The following is a 17,373-nucleotide window of genomic DNA, read 5'->3' on the forward strand; positions in this document are numbered from 1 at the left end:
TAACTTAGAAGAAAATCACAAACTCCAGATTGGACGAGAAAATAAAAATTTAAAAAACTTAACAAAAATCCCACCCCTGTTTTCTCTCAAGTCCCTCCCCCAGCCCCTGCCCTCCTCCCAACAAAAGAAAAATATGTCCAACATCTTTGGCAAATTGGCACTGCTGTAATTACATTCAAATATTATTACACACAAAAGCAACACACGTCACTAAGAAAAGAAAAACCACCAATATTTTAAGTCAGTTATTTCCTACTAGAAAAAAAAAAATACAAAACATACACATTTTTAAGAAGCATTTTTTTTTCAATCTGTTGGAGACAGATCGTGTCCCACTTTCAAAGGCAATTCAATTGTGATTTTTTTTGTTGTTGTTGGGGTTTTTTTTTTTTTTTTGTACTTTTTTTTTTTTTTTTTTTTACAAGTAAGCGTTTATGCAGGCATCACAAACTTTGGCGGATACGATAGGTATGTAATTCTTGGATGCCGGAAGGTCAGTCCCTAAGACAAAGTCAACTGTCTGAAAGAATGAAAAGCAAAATCCATGTGTCTCCCTGGCAAAGAGTTCCACTGGCAATGTAATTTGCATTTCTACAAATACCCCATGTCCAAAGGCCACTAGAGGGTGAAAAACCAGGGCGGTATCTTCCAGCAGGAGTCAGGGCAGAACCAGAGCCAGATTCTACCCTCAGCCTGAACTTGGAGGCCCAGTGGCTGGCGCAGAGAAGTAGTGCCCAGATAACGCCAGGCCCTCACTCTCTGCCACCCTACTGTGCTGGGGGCTTGGGGCCAGGAGGTGGCCTACCTCTTCCTGAGCCCCAGGACAGGCTGCTGCCCGGTCTACTCACCTTCTCTCACCAAAAGCTGAGGAGAGCAGGCAAGAATCGGCATGAGGAGACTCAGCACTTCCTCTGAGTTTCAAGTATGTCTGAGATGTAGAAGGGTTAGGGCTGTGTGTGTGTGCACTCACATACACACGTATGGAGGGGAAGGCCAGATTCCACGGCTCTGAGCTTTGCAGGGCATTTAAAATAGACTTGGGATTTTTTTTTTTTTTTAAGATTTATAGCAATTAATTGGCTATTGATTGGCTGGAATGTTCAACACTCCATTTCCTCAAATACAATAAAATAGTTTCATTAAAACGTATTCATGCTTGAAAATAAGGGAGCCATTAAACAGTTTCCTTTCTGTTCCACTCCAAAGGAAATGCACGGTTTGGAAATCAAAAATCTATCATCCAACATCACTTGTTGTTAAGGATGCTTTTGGAGAAGATGAGGGGCATAGCCACATGGATAGAGGTTCTGGGGACAATAATGGCACGTGGCCATAGCCACAGGCTCGGTACCCTGCCACCCTCTCTTGGTTGGGTCCGGATAGGTGTGGGTGAGGCTGCAGCCTGGAAGGGAACACGTAACTCCCAAGTCATCCCTTCCTCTGCTGTTTCCCACACTTCCCTTCCTGAACCCCATGCTCAGGCTGCTCCGAGCTGAATGGTGGGATTCCTGCCCTGTCTCTCCTGCCAAACTCCATTTGAGAATTCATTAAGATCCCCACAATAAATAAACAGCTGCATTTTCTCCTTGTGCTGCTCAGGGGTTGAAGGTGTGGAAAAAAGAATATCTAGACTTACTGAACGGTGGTTATGTTTACCCACAACTCCAGGCCCCTGGGAATACGTGGACTGAAACTCTAGAATGGCAGTGACGTGCTCTGATGTCCTGTATGATCCTGGGGCATTCGGGAGCAGGGCCTGAGTGCTGAGGAATTACCAGTGAATGAAAACCTGGGGTCTGTCTGCTCCCAGCATGTGGCCATCTTGGAAACATTGCAGGCTGTTAGGAGAACGGGCAGGCAAGGGGCTCACTGCAGTCCTCTGCAGCAGGCCCCCTGGGACCCGGCCACCACTCTGGAGGTGCAGCGGGGAGCTGACAGTGGGGACGTGTGGATCAACACTGTGGCTCCTGTATGAATATGCAAGAGGGAATCCTGAGATCCGGGGACAACAGGGGACAAGGGGCTGCCAGGAGGTGGGGCAGACTGTGCGCTAGGAGTCGTGGCCTGAACTGTCCAACTTTCCAATAATGTATTTTGCTACCTTTTAAAAAATGCACTTTCCTTGGACCTTTCTGAGGCCAAAGGAGCTAGAGGAATATATTCCCCAGGAGAGCTGGTGTGCATGCCTGGAAGCCATCAGAGCCAGGCTCCTAGGTGGGTGACAGGGCCAGGGTCACAGGGCCGACCTCTGTGGAGGGCTGGACGTGGATGACTGTGGAGCTGGGACCCATCCACACCAGTCTGGGCCTGGTCTCTCCAGGGGCCTGGACTTTTCTCTACCCTCCTGGCCAGCTGTATCTCAGACACATCTTGTCGGGAGACCTTGCTTTGTTTTTAAGATTTGCTCCCTATAGTTTGATGCCAAATTCTAGCTGAAATGTCATCCAGAGAGAGGAGTGGGGCTGGAACCACAGGCTGCCAAAGGCAGGGCAGTGGCACTGGGGTGTGAATTCTCATAAAGGGATTTCACCCCTCAGTGCCCTGTAGGCCACATATGGGGCTCTTGCCTGTACACGTGAAAAGGCCCCCAGCATTTCCCTCCCCGTAAAAGCCAATGGCTCCTCCTGCTTCACCACATCTGATGCTGTATCCCACCCCACCTTGAAAGCCTAGACCATCTGCGGAGCCCAAAATGGGGGATGGGAGGTGGCAGGGAACTGGGTTTGCCCAGTTCTGCCACTGACTTGCTGGTCAATCTGAGGCACATCTCTCCCCCTCTGGCTCCCTCTCCTCCAGCACCATAGGAAGGGCAGGAGGAGAAGACAGGGGATGTCAGGGCAAGATCGGGGGTGTAAGTTGGTGGCCAGTTAAGTCTGTCATATTTTGGCAGAGCATTTAAAACGTTTTCATGTTTGAGTGCCATTCAGTGGGGCAACCACTTTCAGGCCCAGTCAAAAGGTGATGCCACCTGCCTGGCCTGTGAAGAGTCAGGGCCCTAGAGATTGGGATCTGTGTTTCCCAGGTCTGTGGGCCCCTCATGCCCTGGCCTAGGCACGCCTGCTTCTCACAGCAGGAAGAACATGGGAGCTCTGGGCCCAGAGAGTCAGAACTGGGGCTGCGTTCAGGCCCCTCACAATTGAGGTGTGGCCTTGGACAAGCCTCAGATCCCCTCTGAGCCTCAGGGCACAACAGGGAATGAATCTAGAGGGGCAGGATTGGTGTGAATTTGCACTAAGACTCAGCAAGTTTCATGTTAACAGGGATCCGGTTGGACCAGTAAAGCCACCAAGCCTCAGGCCTCTCCTTCAGGCCAGCCTCTGGCTCCCTGTTCTTTTTTTCCTCAGTATGGGTCTGGGAGGTATCTAGGGGACTGGGGAAGTCACTAAGCCATACACTCCCATGACAGAAGCCTGATTCTGTGGAGAGAAAATGGGGTCTGGAGGTCTGAGAATTCATTTCACCTCTGTCTTGCTGTGTGAGCCCTGAACCTCAATTTCCCCATCTGTAAAATGGGAACATGATCTTTGCTCCACAGGATAGTCGAGGATTGTAAAGCACCATACAAAAATCAGTTATTAAAACGCTGACCCTAACTAAGGCTCCTGGGGAAAGGAATGTTGGGTTTGATATGTTATCAATTTTTTCTAGGTTGGAGCTAGGCTAATGATATGAAAAAATTTCGTAAAATTCACAATGTCCTTTTCAAAAAGTCAGAGCTGGGACACGGAGCTGAAGGCCAATGGAGGAATCCCCCGGACCTCCTGCCATGATGCTGGTGAAAGCCCTGGACTGTGTATTCCCTTCAGAATTCTCTGGCAGCTACTTAACGGCTTGTGTCCTTTGGACCCCTCCTCACCAGCTCCCAGCCAGCTCTACCGGGTGGCATGGGAACTCTGAATTGGTGAGAACAGGTGTGTGTGTGTATAACACGTGTGTGCATCCGTGTGCTCTTGTGCTTCTGCCTGGCAGCCCAGGACTGAGTGCTTCTCCAATAAATATAAATTCAATCTGAGGACCAGCAAAACCTCAGGTGAGAGAGGAAAGGTTTGCGGGGAGCTTATTATGGGGGCAAGAAGAGGAATGGGGTGGGTGGAGGGGCTGCTGTGGGGCCACATGGGCTTTGCAAGGAAGGAAAGGTACATCTTAGGCAGCTGGCTCAGGGAAGTCTGACCTCCTCTCCCAGCCTGAAGCCACCAAGTGGAGCCAGGACCCAAAGACGTGGGAAAGATCATCCTGGAAGAAGGGTGGGAAGAGGAGCGGGGACCAAAAAGACTGTGCTACACATCCCCAGCCCCACCTCTTCCTGCAGAAGAGAAGGAGGGAGGAAGAGAAGGGCCAGAAGACATACCTTCTCCTACCTTGCTTGGTGGCTACCTGGCAGGTGGAAGCTGAAGCAGTTCATCACAGCTCCTGGAGGTGGGCTCTGGCCCCAGCTACCTCCCTTCATTGCCCAGCAAGCCCCCAGAAGGTGAGAGTGTAGCTGATTGCTCACTGGGCTCCACGTCCGGCCTGGGTGGCTGTGCTTCCTCAGCAATTCTAACAGCTCCAGGAGGCACGGTCTGGGACAGAGAACCCAGAACCATCTCTTGCTGCCCTCACTGTCAACCTCCCACCCCAGAGATGGAGGTGGATAGATGGAGGTGGCAGGGATCACCACATGCTGGGGGCCAGGGCCCTGGGGTCTCAGCCCCACCTCTGCTGGTCATGGCTTGGGAACTCCACCTTGCTGAACCTCGCTTTTCTCTTCTGCCCCACCAACCTGTAGCGGTGTTGGGGGACAAAGGACTTGGTGGTGGGCACAGGTCTTACTACATGGCCCCAGGCTTCCCCAGGCAGGCCTCATTTTCCCCTGAGGGGAGCTAGACCCCACTCCTTTAGTTGTTTTTGTTTCTCACTTGGTCCAAGTAATGGTCTGACCCAGGTGCCCACCCCCATATGCTCACAAGTGGTGGCCTGTCCCTAGGCTCTGTCACAGCCTCAGCTCCTGGGAGAGAGGAAGGGAGGGAGGGGTGAGCTGTCAGGTGACCTTCCTGTACCAGGGCAGCCGAGGCACAGAGAGGTACGGAGACTTGTCTGAGGTCCCACAGCAAGGTAGAGGTGCAGCCAAGACAAGACCTCTCAGGCCTAAGAACCCCAAATCCAGGTTCTCTGCCCCAGCTCTCTGCCAACCTGGTGACATGAAGACATTGGGGGCACTGTCACACGAAACTACAAAGTCCACTGTCATTGCTATAATTCAGACATTTCTCAGGTTTGGACAGGGCCTGTTCTGAGTTGGCAAGAAAGCCTTGCAAAGAATTGAGGCCCCAGACAAGGAGACAGTGGCCCTGGCTGGCACTGCGACATCAAAACCACGCTTGGCTCACACAGCAGTTCCTCAGGCACACTGCTCACCCTGCCCCTCTCCCAGGAGACCTTCTTCTCTCCCCCAAAGCCTCTCTTGTGGCTTTTTCTGACCACTCCAGCCACACTGAGTTCTCTGAGCTCCCTCTCTGAGCTCCTGTGGCCCTTGGCTGTGGCCTTTGGCTGTGGCCCTGACCATCATGGCCCCTTATACCAACAGGTGGGCACACATGCGTCGAGATTGGCATCTGCACCCCCCTCCCCACCTCCTCTGCTCCCAGCTGCATGCTAAGCTCCATGAGGCTGGGAAGTGGCTTCCCTGAAGTGGTGCTCGGGAAGTCCAGGCTCACTGCTGCAGGGTGCTTATAGTCCTCGGCACAGGAAAAGTCCTTTTAGTCCAACATTGTCTACATGGCTGGGACAAGCTTGTCCAGGATCCACTCACTGGGGTCCCAGAAGGTGTATTTCAGTAAAAATTTTATTGTCCATGGACAGTGTCCATCCAAAGCGGTGTGAGCCTGGGCATGCCTCAGAAAACACGTCCTAGTTCAGTTCAGCCGTTCCAGTGGCTGAGGGGTCAGGAGAACCTAAAGGTGCTCCTTGGCTTGGCCCGGAGACTCCTATATTCCATCGAGCCCCGACATTCGGAGTCTGAAATGCAATAAACACCTTGGACGACATCCTTACTTTAGAACAGTGGCTGAGAAATGCTTTAGACAGTTCTCTTTGAGTCCTTTTATCTGGAAAAGATGTTGGCACTGCGCTGGGCCCAGGGAAGCAGAGGCAGGAAGCCAGACGTCTCCACAAGGTGTGTTTCTCCTAGGGAGGGAGCCCAGGGGGAGCTAGGAGCACAGCCAGCCCATGTGACTCCCAGTCAAGACACAAGAAAAGTAGAGATGAGCAAGAGGCTGAGGCCCCAAGGTCTCCATTTTAGTCTCAAGGACGCTCTGAGCCCACCTGATGGGGGCACCCAGGGTACAGGGGACACTCTGTGCACAAGTTTCAGACGTTCTGTGATGCATCATGAGCACGGGATGCATAATGGGGGAGGCAGTCTGCTCAGTCAGACCTTCAGGCCCAAAGAAAAGCAGGAAGGTATTTACAGGGGTGCTGTTGAAGCAACAAAAGCAAGCTCGCCTTCCCAGGGCTGGGGTGGGCAGGACAGTGGTGGGCAGGCAGCTGGGGCTGGCAGACTGCACTGGGCTGCAGTTGTCTGTGGAGCTGTCTGCTGGTTTGTGGAGACCCAGTCACTGTTAGGAGAATCTCATCGATTGTTTCGGATATGGACAAACGTCCAGAAGCCCAGTAGCCCTACCATAGGACCCCAGAGTCTCTGGCAGGAAAAAGGAGTGAGGGAGTTTCAGGCAAGTAGGGGTGGCTGGAGACGGTCTTGTGGGGCCCCTCTGGCTGTCTTCGGTGGGGGCTGGGAGGCTATTGCCCTCAATGATATGTGTCATAAGTGCTTGGCGCCTGCCTGTCTCCTAGGGTCAGTGACGGTCATAGGCAGTGGCGGCAGCAGGTGGGGCAGCTCCTCGGGCAGCGGCGCTGTAATAATACGGGGAGCCTGGAAGAGACAGAAGGGGGCGCCAAGGTTGGAGGGTGCTCACAGTATGCCCCACATCTGTCCCTTCCTCTGCTTCACCCTGTCCAGGCCATAGTCTTTTCCCCCAAACTGCAAGTCTGACCTGGCCACGACCTGCTCACAAGATTTCAAGGCCTCCTCATCACCTAGAGCTGAACAGCAAATCCTGCCCAGCTCCTGTTTTGTCAATAACGTTTCTATTGCCACACAGCCATGCACATTCATTTCTCTATTATCTATGGCTGCCTTCTGCTACAGCAGCAGAGCTCAGTAGTTGGGACAGAGACCATATGGCTCACAAAGCCTAAAATGTTTACTCTCTGGCCTTTTACGGAAAAGATTTGCCAGGCCTTAACCTAGAGGATGAGAAGTCCTCACTCATTAGTTTGGCGTGCAGACTTTCTGTGATCTAGCCCTTGCCTAGCTCTCTGGATTTACCTCCAACAACCACCTCCCCTTCCCATGCTCACATACCACACTTCAGAGAAGGGAAACTCTTGGCAGCTCAGACATACTACATGATGCTAACAGCAGCTACCACTGGCTGAGCACTCCCTCTGTGCCTGACATTGCTATGTCTACCATATATATTATCTCACTTAAACCTCGAAACAGCCTTAGCAGGGTACCATTTTATCATACTCTCCTGCCTCTGCACCTTTCTATATATTGTGCTTTCTACCCGGAACAGCCTTGTCTGTGTCCTCATCACCTTCCCATCTGTTAAACTTCTACACCACCTTCAAGTTCCAATGACACTGTCTCCTCCTCTGGAAGCTCCACTGGGCTGTCCACACCTACCCCCGATGCAGGTTGTATCACACAATCACTTCTTTCTGTGATTCCCCCATCCCAGCAAAGGTAGAGGCTGGGCTCTGCTCTGCTGGATATTCACTCCGAGCACCCAGCCTAGAGTCTGGTGCGTGAACCGTGCTCAGCTGGGTTTGCCGAGTAATGAACAGCAGCACTGATGTACATTCTCATTCATTCGTTCAGCAAATACTGAGTGAGCAAACCATAGTGAAGACCTCCTGCCCGTTCGTTTGTCCATTCACTACCTAACTCACCTATTGAATGCAGGGCTGGGCAATAATGGGCAAATGTTGACCTGAAGGGGGTCAGAGCTCTGAGAAAAGAGTTCTGGGGAAGGCAAGATTATTCTGGCAGGAGAAGGCCTCCTAGAAGATGCAACCCTGGGCTGGGCTTCGAGGACAGCAAGATTTGGATGTACAGAGACTGGGGTCTCTGTGTAGGTGGGAGAAGGGCAAGGTGCAGACCTCCTTCCAGTGGCATCAGGACAGAGCTGTCGTGAGGGTCCATGTGCCCAGTGCTGGTTCCCACTGTGTCCAGCCTGCTTTCCTTGACTACACACTTTGGATAAGGTCTCCAGGAGCTACCTTTTTTCCTAGTCTGTCCTAGGCTAGAAGCTCCGCTGAAACCTATTCAGCATCATAGCAACCCACAAGTCTCCACTGACAGACAGATGGTGGCTTCACTGAGGTACACTGGCCGAGAATCAAACTGGGTCTCCCGCATGGAGGGCGAGAATTTTACCACTGAACTATCAGTGCCTCTGCTAGCCTATCAGATGAAAAAACAAAAAAAAAAAACCCTGCTGCTGTTGAGTCAATTCCCACTCATAGTGACCCTATAGGACAGAATAGAATTGCCCCATCGAATTTCCAAGGAGTGTCTGGTGGATTCGAACTGTTGACCTTTTGGTTAGCCGTGCCATAGCTCTTAACCACCACACCACCAGGGTTTCCCAAGGTCATATAGCTAGTATGTAATCAAGAGGGGGATGAGGGGAGACACTGGAGCATGTGCCACCTCGCCCCTAAACCCAGCCCTGATTAGCAGATATAACACCCCTCGCCTACCGTTCCTCACAGAGGCAGCACAGCCTTAGGCACCAACAGCAGTGGTGGAGCAGGCAGTGTCTCCCTATGCTGTTCGGGAAGGCACAGATACCAATCCCAGAGACAGATTTTTCTGAATCCTCCTCTGTCACCTGCCTGGCTGCGAGCACTGACTCATGTGGCCTGTCAGCCTCCCTCTGCTCATTCTTCTTTGGGATGGGGACAGCATCAGGACAGTCCCCCATGGAGCACCTGCAGCGCCAGCCTACCAACAACCCTAGGGGAGAGGGGTGTGTGTGAGGAGCCATCCCTTCAGGCATGGACACGGCACAAGGGCAGATACAGCCACCGTTCCGGAAAAAAACTACATTGGCTGCCCCTACAAATGGCCCCAGGAACAGGAAATGGAAGTGAACACTCTGCGGAAGTGGAGGCCTCCAGAATTTCCTGCCCAAGCTGCCTCTGGCCACTAGCTCTGGCTCACTCCCTTCTCAGAATGTAATCTCTGCCAGGCCGTCCAGTGTGAAAACCACCACTTTCCAGACCCTGGCCCCTCAGTGAAATCAAAAACACTTGCATTTACCGTGAAAAATGAAAACATCACCTCACGTCACCGAGCACTTTGTCTTCCTGGTGTCCATTAGACCTCCATCTAGAATAAACTTGTCCTTTCTTCTGTCATTTTTCCTCTCTAATTCATATTATCATCAATTTACTTCTTGACACAGTCATTCCAGGCTCCCACTCGCTCACTAATCCCTTTATGGAGGCCACAGGTACTCCCATTCTAATCCTAATTGACTGTGTGGCCTTTGTTCCCTCCCGCTTCTGGCCCAGCCCGGGGGCACCTGGGATGCTGAGCCATGGGCAGCCCTGGCTGGCCGACTGGGCACCCCAAGGCAGCTCTTGGGGAGGGACACAGAGGGCGGAATTTCTCCCCCTAAACCAGTGTGCAAGGGGTGGTTTTTTCTTCGTTAGATGTCATTGTTGATCCTCCCTGCGGCTATTTCTGTGTAGGAAGCTTCAAGCAGGTGGCCACAGTGTCAGCAGGGTGGGGGAGGTGGTGCAAGAGTGGATGTGAATGTCTGTGAGGGTATGAGCACATGTGTGTGAGCGTGTGTTATAAGGAGGGGGTCTTGCCTCATTCCTCAGCTCTCATAGATCTAGCAGGAACACCAAGGAGACTCAGAGCAGGTTTCCACACCCCTGGCAGGAGGGTAGGAGCCCCTGAGTGGTGCAAACAGTTAAGGGCTAGGCTGCTAACCAAAAGGTTGGCAGTTCAAACCCACCTAGAGGTGTCTCGGAAGAAAGGCTTGGCAATCTACTTCCAAAAGGTCACAGCCATGAAAACCCTATGGAGTGCAATTCTACTCTGCAACACATGGGGTCACCATGAGTTGGTAATGACTCTATGGCAACTGGCTTTGGTTGGCTTGGTGGTACAAATGGTTAACGCTCTGGTTGCTAACCAAAATGTGGGCAGGGTGAGTCTACCCAGAGGCCTCACATGTAGTCTAGCTCCACCCTTCCCTCCCTATGCCCTTTGGCTCCCATCTTCCTACACAGTCAGGTTTAAACTTCTCAGATTGGCATTCATGCTGTGGCCCCACACACCACAGACCACCCCACCTCCTACCCCATCCCTTTGCTACACCTGTCTGAGTGGCTCCTTCCCTTCTCTGTCTCTGGAATTCGCAGGCAAAGTAGGGCCACTACCAACTTATAAGACACCTCACACATATGAGAAAAAGGTGCCTCCTCTGGGCAGCTGCAGCCCTATGCCAGGTCTCCGGGCTTTGTGCCTTGTGTGGCCTGGATTCCAGCCCACACACACCCCGTCTGGAAGGGATACAGTGCTACACGGTGGCTGGGGCAACATGGCCTCCCTGAGGGTCACATCTCCATCAGAAGTCCTTCGTGCCACATCTCCTGTGGGTCTCCCGATCTGAGGCAGATTTCTAGGGAGGGGCCCCAGGCACCTCCCCCTGCCTCCCCACCTTTCCCTTATTCTCTCTTCTCCCCTCCCGACCCCCTCACTAGAAGACCCTGGTTCAGGGCCAGAATTTGCCTCCTGTTTGGTGAGACTGACAGCTGGACCAACTCAGAGCAAGACCTCTCGGGGGTTTGTTTAAGGAAAAACATTTAGTTGTCCGAGAGATTAGTCCACAGATCCAGTCCCTGAAGGAGGCCACAGATAGTAAGAGCCTAGTCTTCTGAAACGCTTGAATCTCCCAGGTATGGAGTCCTGGAACACTAACTGGCATTGTTCCTTATTTCATCCTCAAGGTAGCACAACGCACCAAGATGCTTTTGGCAGCCTGAGGCCCACATGCATGGAATGGTGGTAGCCAGAAAGGGATGATGTCTGTATGTGTGTCTGTCCTAATAGCCAAAACAGATTTGGGAAGTAGCCAAGGCTGAGATTCATGGCCTCCTTCACAGACCCACGGCCTGGCAACTTGAGTTTGAAGACACTAGGTCATTGTTTTTCTCATGAAGCCTATGTTTCTTGGTCCTAAAATAATTAAGGATCCAAGGAATTAATAGCTTCTCACTTAAGTTTGTAAAGGAGCTGGCTCCAGTGGTGTCAATGGCAGACATCACTAATCAATCACTGAGCCTCAGCATCCTCATCAAGACATCTCTCCAGGCAGCCACTACCAATCGACCTGAGTTGGCTTCTTTGGTACCTCTGATATAGAGATTTCTCACATGAATACTTAATGATTTCAAAGAAATACAGGTTACTAAAGGGCAGCTGGAAAAACTGGTGGCATAGTGGTTAAGTGCTACCGCTAATAACCAAAAGGTTGGCAGTTTGAATCCACCAGGCACTCCTCGGAAACTCCATCGGGCAGTTCTACTCTGTCCTATAGGGTCACTATGAGTTGGAATCGACTCGACAGCAACGGGTTTATTGGGCAGGCATTTTTCCTACCTTCCTCTTTCCCCCTTCTGTTCCCCTTCTGTGCCATATTCCCTTATCCACCAAAAACAGCTGAGATGGGAGCCTGAAGGCCCCACTGCAGCCTCCGTATTTCGTGTCTGGGGCCAGCTACCCACCTACCTCAATGACCAGACTTCAAGATGTTGAGAGACCCTGCCCCAGTGAGGGGGCCCAGTGAGGGGGCCCGGGTGGCACAGGTGCCACACAGGGTTTCCTCCGGTACTCACCAAGCAGCCCCGGGTTGGGGAACCTCCAGGAGTCATTGTACGTAGAATACTGAGGGTGGCTGTAGGGGCTCCCGGAAAACTCACTCCCTGCATGTCATGGGCGGAGAGAGAAACAGGAACCAAATGTCAAATCAAGTTCAGAAAAGGCCCTAGGTCCCAGCCAGCTTGAGCCCCAGTGGCAGTAACCTCTGACATGACCTGCAGGTACTTTTCATAACCAAAGAAGGCAAGTCAGGTCCACATTCTTATTAAGTGGATAGCCATCATTGGCATTGTCTGCATTTATTGCAAAAATCTTTTTTTGCTTCAGGGAGACTGAATATCAGCCTCTCATAAATGTGCTATGGAACAATCAAGCCCAGGTGTTCCCTGGGGTTACTGACCCATTTTTACAAGTGAGGAGACTGATGCCAAGGTCTCTCACAGAATGGCCTGGACATAACCTACCCAAGTCCAAAATTCCAGACCGCTTGGATCTCTGCCCTGGCTGAGGCCACACCAGGAACCCAGTGTGGATTCAGTCCCACACCCCACATACTCCCTGAGTTGAAGCCAAAGGTGACCTCAACTCTAGTCTGGCCTGGCCCCTGTACCGTGGATCCAGGAGAGACCGCTACAGGGCCCCAGCCCAGTGGACGAGGTAAGACATAAACCCAGACCCTCTGCCAGGAGGCGGCAAAACGGCATTTTGCTAAAACGAAGGGACAAGCAAAGGCTGAGGGAGCACAGAAGAAGGAGTGGTTCCCCTTCCAGGAATAGGGAAGGGGTTGCTACTGGCCACTCTTGGCATTCTCAGGCAGGGAAGTGTAAGCTGTGCCAGGGTGGGGAAGGAAGTGCTTGGTGGGACTGGAGGCCGTTTCATTCTTCTCTGTCTCCCTGCTTCCCTAGTTGCCCCTGGAGCCACGGTGCCTGCTTCGGCAGTTCCCTGCGCTCTTGTTTTCAGCCCACGAAGAGCCTCTTGACCATCAACCAGGTCACGAGGAGTAGGATTTTAAATTCCTGCCCTCACACTGCCTTGGTTCTGGGGCTCCCACAGGGCAGGGTTTGGCCCTGACTCATCCGTGGGTCCTCCAAGGCTTGGCACAGGGTGTGTCCAGTGGAGGCCCTGGAGTGGGGCAGGGAAAGATGGAAGGTAGCTGGCTATGAGTAGCATTTTAAACCATTGGTTACAGAGCATGTGGGCTCCTCTTTGGCGGCGATGACAGAAGTTACATTGTCCCACGAGGCCACCCTCAGCCCACGCATGTCTACATTGGTTCCCACCAAGAATGCATATGAAGGGCCAAAGTGGGGCCCCTGGGGCTCTGTGAGGTGGGGCAGGAATAATGAGGCAGGCCTGGGGGGCCACCGTCTCCGTGGGCTCACTGGCCCCCTCCCCCTCCACACACAGCTACAGGCGGAGCACGCGCGCACACACACACCCACACACCCACACACACACCCACACACACACACACACACACACACACGTGCTCCTCCTCAGGCCTCTCTGGGGGCCACTCCCAGCCTGACAGGCTGAGCCTTCCAATTCTCTGTTTTTTATGCCTCAGTGGTCAGGGTGTCAGGTTGCGGTGTGCAGAGGGAGAGTGTGGTGACAGTGCTGGGCCCAGCCTCAGCATATCCATCAGTGCCCCAGCTCCTCCTCCTCCTCCTCCTCAGGGGTAGGCTGGGGGAGCAGAGAGACAGAGCAGCCTGGAGAAGAGGGACAGCCGCCCTCCCCTCCTGGCTCAGAGCACCCAAGGAGCCACCCCTTCAGAGGCACTTCCTGACAGCATTGGGCATTGGGTTGCTCTGACAAAGGCCATCTCTGCATCATTATTTAGCAGCATCGTGTCTGTCTACCAGACCCAGCTCCAAGACCACCTCTTCCAGGAAGCCTTCCTGGTCTCTAGCACATAAATGTGCAAGTCTCAAGCCTACTAAAAAAATCCATTGCCATTGAATCGATTCTGACTCCTAGTGACCCTATAGGATGGAGCAGAACTGTTTCCAAGGCTGTAAATCCTTACAGAAGCAGACTTTCCCATCTTCCTCCTGTAGAGTGGTTGGTGGGTTCGAACCTCCCATCTTTCGTTTAGCAGCTGAGCATGTAACCACTGTGCCACCATTGCTCCTTCAGTCTACTCAGGGGGAGTTAGATAATTATGTACATTTACCTATCCTCCACCCCCAACTAGCCTTGCCTTTTGGAGGCCTGAAAAGGGCCACACACACTATCCCTCCTTTAGAGGAAGTGCCTAAGTTAGAGTGTCTCCCACCATCCTCCACCCTGGAAGGACCCTGCCTGGCCTTATAGAACCCTGATCAGATGCCTCTTCCTCTGGGAAGCCGCCTCCTGCCCCTCTTCAGGGGGATTTAATCTCCTTTCATCCCCCAGCACTGGATTTGCCCCTTGAGGCTCAGCCCACACTGACCTGAGCTCACCTGCACGGACCTGCAGCATGGGGTGGCTGCCCCTGTAGGTCAGGGCCTGATTCCCCTCCACACCCTGTGTCCCATCCCTCTTGCTCCCAGATTAGTGTCCCATTCACAGCAGACAGGAAGTGCTCAAAAAAACACTAGTGGTTCATCTCTCTTCCTGCAGATGTCCCATGGCTCTCTGCCTCACCTCCTTCTAGGCTTTGCTCAAATATCTTTCCTGTGAGCCCTTCCCTGTCCATTACATTTAAAACGGAAACTCCCTCCATCCCATCCCTTTTTCCTGCTTTATTTTTCTCCTTAGAATTTATCACATTCTAGCAGCCCTTGTTTATCATGTTTATTATCTGCCTCCCCCACTAGGATGTAAGGTCCATGGGGCAGGAAGTTTTGTCAGTTTAGTTCATGTCTCTATCCCAACACCTAACACAAAACCCACTAAACCCACTGCCATAGAGTTGATTCTGACTCATAATGACTCTGTAGGACAGAGTAGAACTGCCCCATAGGGTTTCCAAGGCTACAATCTTCATGGAAGCAGACTGCCACATCTTTCTCCCACAGAGCAGCTAGTGGGTTCGAACTGCCGACCTTTTGGTTAGCAGCCAAGCACTTTAACTACTGTACCAGCAAGGCTTCTTCTGCATCTAACACAGGACCTGGCATCTAGTGGGTGTGAATATTTGTTGAATGAATGAATGAAAGCATGGGAACTCCTAAACTAACCAGGGACACACTTCCAGAGCAGACCTCTGGACAGCACCACTGCTCCCATTATTACTACCAATAGCCAGGGGAGCACTGTGCACCTACTATGTGCCTAGATTCAAACCAGTTCATTTGACCCATTGCCCAGGTTCCATCCACCACCCCATCCTGCCTCTCAGTGGAAGAAATGAACCCAACAGGGACCCACCCTACCTGGTGGGTAAGAGTGGTAGCATTGGTGGCACCCTCAGTACAGAGCCCCTGTCCTGTGAGAGGCCCAATTAGAGTGATGTACTCTGGGTAAGGGGAGCTTGACCATCTCCAGGCTTGAGGTTGACCCAGGAGCTGATCCAGCCACCTGTTAGGGACTCTGGGATGGTGTCTATCTGAAGTGCCACATGGCAACCTGGCTGGGAGTAGGGACCCTCGTCCCATGCGATATGGGAAGGCCAGATCCTCACTTACCAAGGAAGCTGACTGCTTACAGATTTGGCCTACCCAGGATAGGAAGCAGCAGGCAGCTGCCACTGAACCCCGTGGACCTTCAGTCTGGCACAGAGGCTGGGAGCTAGGGCTCTGGAGCCAGACTGCCTGGGTTCAAAACCTGGGTCTGTCTCTTCTCAGCTCTGTGAACCTTGACAGATCACTCAACCACTCTGTGCCTCAGTTTCCTCCTCTGTAAAATGGGGAAAATTAACAGATCCAACCTCATGGGGTTGTTGTGAAGACTGAATGAAATAATACACAGAGGGCTTGGTACCTGGCAGATGCTCAGCATATGTTGGCCATGATAAGGACCCTACTTTGGTTACCAAGTCCTCCTTGTCATCCAGGATCTCATTAACCCTCCTGACAACCCTGTGAAGCTCAAGATGGGTACAAGTGTCCACATTTTACATGCGAGGAAACAGAGCTTCAGAAAGGTGAGGGGGCTTCTCAGGCCAGGAGGGGACTCCAAGGCCAGTCTCCTGCCTCCCGGCTAGAACCCTCTTGCCTTTATGACACTGCCTCCCCACTCTGGGCCTCTGTTTCCCCATTTGTCATAGGATAAATCAGACCAAGTGATGTCTAGAGGCCCATCTTGCCTGCTGGGCCTAAATTTCACTCCTCAGCAGCCACAGTGCTCTTAGCAGGGAAGGAAGACCCTTCCTCACTGCTTGGTGGGCCCCACCTGATCCTGGCCTTATTTGGGTCTGGGGCTCCACTTCTCTGTTTCATTTCCCTTGCTTGAATTCACCACCATCTCATCACATCTGAGGAGCAGGCACCTTCTTTCCTTCTTTCCTCACAACAGCAGCTTAGAAAACTGTGGTTCATCTAGCTAAGATGGTCCGGGCAAAGCACAGAAGGAGGCTTTCTGGAATGGAGGGGAGTGTTTGAGCTGGGCCTTGAAAGGATGGGTAGGAGTTCGATATGTAGAAGGGAGGCAGGGCATTGCAGACACAAGCAGAGGGCTAGAGGTAGGACTGTTCAGAGTGTGAACAGATCTTCGGCGAGGCCACAGCAGAGGCCAGCCAATAGAGTAGGGGACAGTCAGGAAAGTTATGCTTTCCTCCTGTTAGGGCTGGGGAGCCAGTGAAGGCTTCAGACCGGGAGTGCCAGAACCTGGCGGTCAGACAGGAGGAGGTGAGCCTACAGTCAGGGAGACCAGCCAGGTGGCTGCTGCAATAGTCCAAGCAGAAGGGAGTGAGCACCTAGGAGACAACAGAGCTATAACATCCACAGGCACAAAATGATGTCCCTCATGTGCAGGAATCATATTCATTTTCTTTCTTTCTTTTTTGCCTTTTTTGTCTTTTTATGTAAGTGAGGTCATACAATATTTGTCCTCTTGTGACTGGCTTATTTCGCTCAGCAGAGTGTCTTCAAGCTCCATCTATATTGTAGCATGTATCAAGACTTCATTTCTCCTACTGGCTGAGTAGTATTCCATTGTATGTATGTACCACACTTTGTTTATCCATTCATCTGCTGATGGGCATTTAGGTTGTTTCCACCTTTTGGCTACTGTGAATAGGGCTGCAATGAACGTTGGTATACACGTCTCTTTTTGTGTCTCTGCTTTCAAGCCTTTTGGGTATATACCTAGAAGTCGAATTGCTGGGTAATATGGTAGTTTCGTGTTTTATTGACTATGAAAAGGCATTCGACTGTGTGGATCATAAGGAATTACAGATAACATTGCAAAGAATGGGGATTCCAGAACACTTAATTGTGGTCATAAGGAGCCTGTACATAGACCAGGAAGCAGTTGTTCGAACAGGACAAGGGGATACTGCATGGTTCAAA

General features: G+C 51.9%; 1 protein-coding gene across 5 annotated transcripts in view; it reads right to left on the reverse strand.

Annotated features, from left to right (window-relative positions):
- Positions 1-408: 408 nt before the first annotated feature.
- The window catches only part of PAX5 (paired box 5), a 200,608-nt gene continuing 183,643 nt past the window's right edge, over positions 409-17,373 (reverse strand). For 4 of the 5 annotated variants that reach the window (XM_049895840.1, XM_049895838.1, XM_049895839.1 and 1 more), the window contains 2 exons: positions 11,959-12,045; positions 409-6,907 (listed from right to left, as the gene is read on the reverse strand). In XM_049895840.1, the coding sequence (XP_049751797.1) occupies positions 6,831-6,907; positions 11,959-12,045 (164 nt within the window). In that variant the 3' untranslated portion in view covers positions 409-6,830. The remainder of the gene's footprint in view (positions 6,908-11,958; positions 12,046-17,373) is intronic. The other variant, XM_049895841.1, reaches the window with a different exon arrangement.

Source organism: Elephas maximus, chromosome 9 (assembly GCF_024166365.1).
Source record: "Elephas maximus indicus isolate mEleMax1 chromosome 9, mEleMax1 primary haplotype, whole genome shotgun sequence".
In the NCBI taxonomy this organism is placed as follows: Eukaryota; Metazoa; Chordata; class Mammalia; order Proboscidea; family Elephantidae; genus Elephas; species Elephas maximus.